Consider the following 9,493-nt stretch of genomic DNA (forward strand, 5'->3'; position numbering starts at 1 on the left):
CATGATTAAGGGAGAACAATGGAAAGTGATAAAGCCTCACCATAGTCTGAGAGCAACCCAAAAAGACGCCTTGTTGGAGATATAAAAGCCTCTCGAAATTTTGATAGTTTAAGATGGGTTTGTGACAACGTCCATCTGCATAACTGTAATACAGCAGGCCCATCATCTACCTGACGAGATGCGTCCATAGGTCATATGCTCCTCTTCAACTACTAATGATGGCAAATAGCAGCATTGCCTGAAAACAAAACAAGAAAATAGAAGGAATTAGCCAACAGCTAAACAGAACCAGGAAAGGTCATACAGAAAAGGCATGCAGATCACTATTCACTATTAAATATACCAACCAAACAAATGCTTCAAAATTGAGCACAAGAAAAACTTCAGAAATCTGGTCGTGCTTGGAGCATGACCGTGTTCTCCCTGACTGAGGAGAGGTTTTTCCCTATGTAATTAAGTGTATTGGGTGGGTGTGTTTGTGTTGTGTGGGTGTGGCTTTTGTAAGGGGTTTCTTTACCCCTTTTTTCATCTTCTTAATATAAAAATATACAGCTCTCTTGCATATTCAAGGAAAAAACTCATAAAGAGAAACTTACTTGGTTTTTTTTTTGAAAAAAAAACCACAGTATAATTAAGATTATGAACTAAATGGAATCACAATTAAAAATGTACATGATGATGGCTAACAACAATGCATATAAAATATGACAAAATGCAGTACATTATCAGCTTGGGGACAGCAAACATGCATAGTCAGGATACAGTAAAGAACACCAACATTAGTACGGAGTACTCTTAACAGTGTTCCAACGCATAACTAATTCAAGTGAAATTCCAATCCAATGTGAATAGTGTTTAGTCTATGTGCAAATTGAGCAGATGGACAAAATATTGGTGCACAAGGCAGCATATAGCTACAAAACGAACTGACAAAGTCTATAATCCGCAGCCAAAAGTACCTAGAGCACCTAGAGCTTAATGGGCAGATGAAAGGGTCTACCGTCAGCAGCAACAGCTCCCCAATTGAGACCTACAATTGAGGCAAATGAACTCCTTGGTTCAAACCCAAGTGGCAAAAACTTACACCTAAAAAGGAGTTGTAAACAAACGGCACACTACCCGAGACGAACCTAAACCTCGAACAGTCGAACCTTTGAATCCCGTGCCCAGCAATCCCAAGTCCATACGAACCATTCCAATTTTTGCGCACGCGAACAGCAAATAAGCGGGCGCGCCAAATGAGCCTAATTCGAACAGCAAATTGCAACGGTGCAGGTCTTGATCCAGCACCGACCAAAACCTCACAACCTGACCCTCCCACGAATTAACCCCCATGGCGACACGCTGGCACGCAGCGCGCGGGATGGGAAAAAAATGGGGTGGACACCGGGTCCAGGGGCGCTCGCGTGCGCCCCCGCGCGCGATGCCCAGCACGTACCCCTGAGCGAAATCTGACGGCGAGACCTCCCTACTGCGCAGCGGCTCCGTTTCCAGCTCCGTTCGTCTCAGCTCGCCTCCTTTTCCAGCTGCAGAACGCTCGGCTCAACTTCCTAGCGCCTGCGTGAGAAGGTTGCAGTTTCTCCCGCGCCGACTCATCTTCTCCCGATCACGCGGCCGTCGACTGATCTCCCAGATGGTGTGCATGAACAGCAAAAAGATGGTGTGCACGAACATTGCATACAGTTTAATTTGCAGGAAACAAAACTGAATCCCAGCACAACACAACTGGTTGCTACATGAATGGAACTAAAGCAATGGTAGACACTAGATCGACTTCACAGATTTAGGAGAACATGGATTCAGAAGAAGAGAATGAACGAATTCAAACCAAGAAGCAGTCAGTTTCGCCCCAATAACGGCGGAGGGGAGGCGCCCGCGGCCGCCGGCCGCGGGCGGGGCATCAGCGGGTGGGGGCGCGGCGGCCGGCAGCGAGGACTCGGGCGCGCGGGGGCGAGGGCACCGGCAGGGGCGAATGCGCGGCGGAGGGGAGGCGGCCGAGGGAGACGCGGGGACGGCTGGCCGGGCGTCCGGGCAGGGAGTCCTTCCTGGAGTCTGAGACGAGGCCGGAGGGCGCCGGGGCGGTTACGGCACGGCGGGGGCGGGGGCACCGGCGGGAGCGTGGGCGCGGCGGTCGTCAGATGGGGAGAGATGAGGCCTCGTCGAGCCGAGCAACGCTGCTGGCGGAGCCGTGCGCCCGCTGGAAAAGGAGCCGAGCCTTCTCTGCTTGACTGCTTCTGGCTTGAATCGATCCGGCGTATTCTGCGGACACGCGGCAGCGCGGGATTGCGCCGCCGCCGCGAGGAAAGGAGGAAGAGGGCGGTGAGTGCTCACCGCGGAGCCCGAGACGGCGAGTGCTCCCCTGCGATAGACGGACACTGCCGCGTCGCCGGCGCCGGTTACGAGGTGATGAGGTGGTGGCCGCCCAATCGCTCGCTGTCCGCGTGTGTGTCTCCGTGCGGCAGTTGCCCTCTCCTCTCTATGTTTGGTTAGAGTGTAGAAAAGTTTTGATGATGGAGAAATAAAGTTTTGACCACTAATTAGTGGTATTAAATAAAGTCTAATTACAAAATTACCTCCACAACTGTGGTACTGTAGCAGTTGCTCTAGCTAATGAGGCCTTTGACCATACGATTAGAGGATGATTGAGCGCGGTTACTGTAGCATCACTGTAGCCAATCATGATGAAACTTGGCTCATTAGATTCGTCTCGAAAAATTACACCCATTTCTAAAAAGGTTTTGCAAATAAACTTCGTTTAGTACTTCATGCATGCATTCGTCTTTTTGTGCAAAAGTTTTCGTGGTTTTAACCAAACATGGCCCTTGTCTTCGCTCCGCTGGTGGCTTCTCGTGGGACATATATGTCTGGGGCGTCTTTTTTATTTTTATATTTTTCAAAAAAAAATTATAAAAATATATTTTTGGTTTTAGATTTTACAATTCTATACCCCTACCGTATGGAGGCGGTAGGGACATATATGTAAATAAATATAAATTTTTTTTCACAGAAGTCCTTGGCGGGAGCCTGCTCACGCCCCAAATATAAAACTCCGCCCCTTCCCTTATATTGTGATACAAATTGTGACGGGACGCCTGTACCTTTAATTGCAATACTTATATGTTTGCTATATTTGATTGCAATGATTATATTTATGATACAATACCACATAAGATACAATGAACGAAATATAAATAGAACGTTAAACAAAATACCATATAACATATTACATTGAATGTTTCATTCGTTACAACCAAATTCGAGACAAATACGCACTACCAACTAATTATACAAGACATCTAGACATAGTATATACATAATATACTTAGTTTCGTACACACAAATACATTGCAAACTGTTATGTGCACAACTAGATGCGGCGAATTCTTGTAGGTGGAGCCGATCCATCAGTCGGATTCCCAGAAGGTCCAGCCTCGGCAACAGCAGTGGGTACTGAAAGCTGTGGGCACTTCTTGTAAGTGTGACCGTCCGCTCCACACAAGTTGCAACGTTTTTTCTTCTTTCCAGCCTCGGGCTCGTCCATTCCATTCCGGATACGACGTGTCTGCCGTCGGCCTATGCTCCGCTTCGTAGCTGCATCAGGGATGAGCATTGGATGGGGATTTTTTTTGAGTGAATGGGCCTAAAATACCGATGCTGCATATCTCATGACACCAACTCTGTGCTGCGGCTTCTTTTGTGAAATATTGAGAAACATATGATGCAGCATCTAACACAAATAAAGAACAAGCCGCGATGACATGGGAGCATGGTAAGTGATGCACCTTTGGCTTCTGACATCGGCAGAACACCCTCCCGTCAATGGTTATCAAGACTTCTTGAATTACCCTTTATCTGCGAAAACCCTGTCCGGTCCTGTCCCGGCATGATACCTCAAATCTTTGCTCCTTTGTGCCCATCGATATGACTGAGTGAAATCGAGCATTTTCATTTTTTTTCTCCATGTACTCATTTACCCTTCTACAAAAATGCACTCTTGGATCATTAAGTAAGGAAGCGGCTGATGCGTATCGCTCCCTAAAATACCTTATACATTCATACATGATGAACTCAACAATGCCAACAAGAGGAAATCCACGAACACGACGCATTACCATATTGTAACATTCAGCATGGTTGGTCGTCTCGATCCCACAATGTCTCCCATCTGTGTCATACAGAAGTGACCACTTCTCTTTAGGCGCACCATCAATCCACTGTGAAAATGGCTTAGTATGTCCAACTAATAAATCTGTAGAATGTCTCCTGCTGGATGATGAGGCCTGACTCTTAAACAATTCGGCGCTCATATCATCAATTATACCCCACAAAGCATCGAACTTCCTCTGCTGATTCTGAGTGCACAATCGTTTGAACAAATTCATCAGATCCTTGTTCTTGAACTGCTCATAAAAATTAGCAGTCATATGTCTCACACACCACCTACTGACAACATCTGGCCATATAGGAGGTGAAAATGGACTACCATCTTGTAGCTGTCTTATAGCTGCAAGGAGACCTGCATGTCTATCACTGATAAGACAAACATTAGGCCTTCCAACAACAACGTGATTCTTCAGATGTTCAAGAAACCAGTATCAGCTTTCTGTATTTTCATTCTCAACAAAGGCAAAGGCGATGGGAACTATCTGCTTGTTGCAATCAATTTCGATTGCCGTCAATATTGTTCCCTTATATTTCCCTGTCAGGAAAGTGTCGTCAATACACAGAACAAGAATGCAGTAAATGAATGCCCTCACACATGCTCCAATGCAGAAGAAAGCTCGCAGCAGAATGCTTGGCCCCCCTGACAAGCTCGGTACACTGTATGTATCAAAAGCACTTCCAGGATTTCTGTGCACAATTACTTCAAGCATACGAGGTAGGTTGTCATATGATGCTTCATAAGTGCCAAACCCCATCTCAAATACTTTTTGTTTAGCCCACCAAGCCTTTGCATAGCTGATCACATACTGGAAATTCTGTTCAATGTCCCTAATTATCAATGCAGGCTCGTAATTCATTTTGTCAAGAATCACCACATACATCTTCTTAGCCACGAAAGTTGATGTGATATTACGATGATGTCCCACAACACCTGTCAATCTACAAGTATGTGGTGTAACAATTGGACATTCCCAATGTGTCTTGAACTTTCCCTTGTATGCATGCACTCGCCATGTACAGTCTCTATCTGCAAACCTCACCTCGTATTCTTTGCTGCTAGATTTCAGTACTCTGAATTCCTTCCTCAGAGATACAGCCCAGAGCTTCACAGCATCCTTCACATCCTCAATGGTACGATACTTTGCCCCTTGTATAACCTCGTTCACTTTGTATTTAAACTCCGAACTCTTAATATCTTGTACCACTGGATTCCCAAAACCCTCTTCACGCCATTCACCTAGCACTGGGAAGCGCTCATCGTCCTCATCATCCGATGAGTCCCCACATTGCTCCATTATTAGCGCATCCTGGTCTTCTTTCTCCATTTCCTCCACAATTCCAGGTATCCGCTCGCCTTCATCTGCCAAATCTTGTGGTTCTGGTTCTGGAGCTTGCATGTTCTCTTCTTTTTTATCCTCTTCCATCTCTTCATTGCAGTCAAATGTTATGTGTGTTGACCCTTCACCTAAATCACCGGTCTTCTGGTGAATCTGAATTACCATTGCGAGAGGCCACCCACTTTCAAAAGCTGCGTGCATGTAATGTTGCCATTCTTCCGTACTACTTATATACGTCAACTCCCAGAAATCCCCATTAGTTTCCCAGGAAGTCAAGGTATGAACCGTAAGCAAATGGGTCTTTGGATTCACATTGAACATCCTATGAAGACATTTCCGTATGGACTCAAAACTCCTCTCTAGGGGTTTATCTAGACTGCACTATCTTCTTTCCAATGCTGATAGATTTACTCCATAGGAATCATGAGTAATTCTATAGAAGTCACCGTAATGAACTTGAAACGTCACTTTGCTCGACATATCTGGCCATCCAAAGACTCCATTTTAATTAATCTAATATCTAGAAATATGCTATGGCTTCAATTATAACCACTAATCCGAACTCTAAGTGCTTACAATAATAAAAAATACTAATCATAAAATTAAACATACAAAAATATTGGAATGACAAAGTTGAGAAATATTAGTTACCTACGGTTCGGATCCAAAATCTGACAGGGCTTCCCCGGTTTAATTACCTCCCTCATCCCTCCTCTCTCCCTCTCCCCTCACCAATCATGTGTTGAAGTTTATGGACTTTATGGTTGTAGCTCGCGAAGCTGCCTAAATTACTCTATGGATGCGACGGCAAATCTCCCTTTTGCTGGCAAAATCAAAAGAAATACCGGAAAAGAAATGGGGCAAAAAGTTTTGTCAGCATGAAATTAACCAAGTAGCACTCACATTGATGATGAGGTTCTTGTTCGTACCCCCAAGGTGAGCCCGCCATGTTCGAAGAATGTGGTCACATCGGCCGCGAGGGGGTACGGTGCCTCGACGGCGTCTTGGTGTGGGTCGACGGCATCTTGGTGTGGGTCGATGGTCTTGCATACTCAAAAAATGGGTTATTATACACCCCAACCCCATCCCTTGGAAAAAAAAAGGTAGCACCGAAGAAAGGAAAGAGCGAGATGGTGGTTTTTGTTGTTCCCGCGAAGCGAAGATCATTCGCTTGGCGTTTTCATGCAAAGCTACAAACGAAATGCAAGAACTGTAACGCAGAAGTCACACAGTATGCTGATCGTTCTGAAATGATAAAAAGTATGGGATTTCATAAGAGGCGATGGTCTTGAGCTTGGCGGCAGGTGCAGCGGCGGACGGGCGCGGTGCAGGCATCCGCAGAAGCAGGATAGGCGGGCAGCCGCGGCCGCGCCATGGGCCGGCGTGGGAGTGGCGTGGGGCTACGGCGGCCAGCGCGGGTACCCACGACCCACGGCATGCGCGCGGGGCAGCGGCGTTGGCGCAGGTGAGCAGCGGCGCGCCGGCGTGCGTGAGTCCTTCCTCCCCTCCAGATCCTGCTACGGTGGCGATGTGCAGCTCCTTCCTCCATTTCCTGCGCCACCGCAGCAAGGGCGTCCCTGGTCGGCGCACGGTGGCCGGGCCGGATGCTGGTGGCGGAGACCTTTGCCTCGCCCAGAAGGCAGCCGCCCGCGGCGCACGGCGGCCGGGTAGGACGCCGGGCGCGTAGGCTGTTGTCCCTCCCCAGAGGGCCGCGTGGCGGGCGCGGAGGCCTTTGCCCCGCCCCTGAGGGCAGATGCCCACGGCTCTCGGCGGCCGGTCCGCACGCCAGGCGCGGATGCCGGTGGCCCGCCCCTGAGCGCGAGCAGCACTCCGACCGCTGTGGGGATGGCGAAGCACCGCACGGCCCTCTTCGGGCGCGGCGTCGAAGGTTGGGCGGCAGGGCAGGGTGCGGCGGGGATCCCTGGACCGTAGCATGGGCGGCGTGGGCGCCGGGGTCAGGTCGTGGGGAAGGGATCAGGGATGGGGCTGCGGCCGTCGTGCATCGCAGGGGGGAGGAGGGGGGCGGCGCGCAGGGGGAGGAGGGGGGCGGCGCTTGGCAGAGGGGAGGGGGGCGACGCGCAGGGTTAATGGAAGGCAATCACGGTGATTTCGGTGATAACGACCAATCGCGTTGCCCCCCCTCTCACGGAGAGGCAGAGGAGGAACCCGCCCTTCCGTGATTGCTTGCTTCGCTTCCATAATTGCAGGACGGTGGGTAAGACGGCCAATAGGATCGCGGGTAAGGAGAAGTGGGTAGAGAACCCTACGGTGAAAAAAAAACGCGAGGGGGAGGGGGCGCCCGCGCGGTTGAACTGGCGAGGACGTGGTTTTTGGACTGCCATCCCCCTGTCAAACATTCGGTGTTTTTAGGTGGGTTCAAGAGTGGTGGTTTGTGAGGTAGGTATGAAGGTTAAATTTGGTGAGTAATATTTCAATTGTCATGGATTCTTATAGTATAGATTTAACCACTAATTAGAGGTATTAAATAAAATCTAATCACAAAATAATCTCCAAAATTATGGTACTGTAGTATGTGCTGTAGCTAATAAGACATTTGACCTCATGATTAGAGGATGATTAGGGGCGGTTATTGTAGCATCACTATAGCCAATCATGGTGGAACTTAGCTAATTAGATTCGGCTCGAAAAGTTACACTCATCTGTAAAAAGATTTCGCAAATAAATTTTGTTTAGTACTCCATGCATGTATTCGTCTTTTTGTGAAAAAAAATTCACGAAGAAACCAAACATGGCCACGACGAGCGTTTTGCTTCGGATAGTAGCTGGCGCAATCTGACATGAAAGGGAAAGAAATAGAGGCTGTGTTTAGATGAGGTGAAAAGAGGGAGAAAAAGTTACATCAGCCACTGTAGCACACTGTAGCACTTTTCATTTATTTGTGGTAAATATTGTCCTACCATGACCTAACTAGGCTCAAAAGATTCGTCTCGCAACGTACATCAAAACTATGCAATTAGTTTTTTATTTAACTACATTTAATACTCCATACATGAATTATTTACTATATTTAATGTTTCGATGTGATAGGAGATGTGATGGATGTGATGGAAAGTTTGGAAATTTGGTGGGAACTAAACACACCCAAAGAGAAAGCGAGACCGGCATCTCCCGACTCGCCCGCATGTAGCCGGCGAAGTCTGACCAAAAAGCGCTGCCGCGGCTAGGATTAGACAAGCTGACTCCGCTGCATTAAATGGCGGTAAGGTCCGTCACCACTCTGCTCCATATCACCCACACGAGACGCCGGCAACGAGCGAAACCATAAAACTTGCTTTTAGGTCTTCCACAATGTGTAGCTTCACTAGAAGCATCATATCACCGGTGATGCTTGTTTCGCTTGTAGTGTCGCAGTGCGTAGCATCACTTTCTTCCCATACCTGGAATCCAAAATAGAATTAAAAATTTCAAACTCATCTCTTCTCTCCTTACCTCCAAACGCATGCAGCAAGCACCGGGGGCACCTTCTTGCGCCGAAGTCAGAAAATTTTTATCAGGCAACAGGTGCTGCAGTGTTGGAGCACGGTAGGAGTAATACTTAAAAGTAGTTGATTCTCCGCGTTGCCGCGGAATTTAAAAGAGCTTTTCGATAAATTATGATAAAAGTTACAATAATTTTTTAAATAAAACTCTATGGAGAATACGCAGTAAGACAAATAAGCATTTAGATTGAGTTTGCTAAAAAATAAAAAAATGATAGATTTTTTCTAATGAAGAAAAACTCGTATAATTTTGGTTCAATTTGAAAATTTAAAGTGTAAAATCACCTTAATTAGAGAGTTGGAAAGGCGGATGTTTCTCGACCCCGACGATCCATTTTGTTGCCTTTGTGATAATTTATTTTGAGTGGAGCACTTGATGTAGGGCAAGAAGAAAGAAAGACATGAGAATTAATTTATTTTGAGTGGAGCATTTGTTGTAAGGAAATGAGATAGGAAAGACATGAGAATTAAATCAAAGTGATTATTTATTTT

General features: G+C 47.0%; 1 protein-coding gene across 5 annotated transcripts in view; it reads right to left on the reverse strand.

The window, feature by feature from the left end:
- The window catches only part of LOC120700489, a 40,910-nt gene extending 38,440 nt beyond the window's left edge, over positions 1 to 2,470 (reverse strand). For 2 of the 5 annotated variants that reach the window (XM_039984750.1, XM_039984746.1), the window contains exons 1-2: positions 960 to 1,036; positions 41 to 238 (exon numbers count right to left, since the gene is read on the reverse strand). In XM_039984750.1, the coding sequence (XP_039840684.1) occupies positions 41 to 188 (148 nt within the window). In that variant the 5' untranslated portion in view covers positions 189 to 238; positions 960 to 1,036. Of the gene's footprint in view, positions 1 to 40; positions 239 to 959; positions 1,037 to 1,438; positions 1,786 to 1,828; positions 2,205 to 2,331 lie in introns of those variants that run through there. The other 3 variants (XM_039984749.1, XM_039984748.1, XM_039984747.1) reach the window with 3 other exon arrangements.
- Between the last annotated feature and the right edge of the window lie 7,023 nt (positions 2,471 to 9,493).

This window comes from Panicum virgatum, chromosome 3K (assembly GCF_016808335.1).
Source record: "Panicum virgatum strain AP13 chromosome 3K, P.virgatum_v5, whole genome shotgun sequence".
In the NCBI taxonomy this organism is placed as follows: domain Eukaryota; kingdom Viridiplantae; phylum Streptophyta; class Magnoliopsida; order Poales; family Poaceae; genus Panicum; species Panicum virgatum.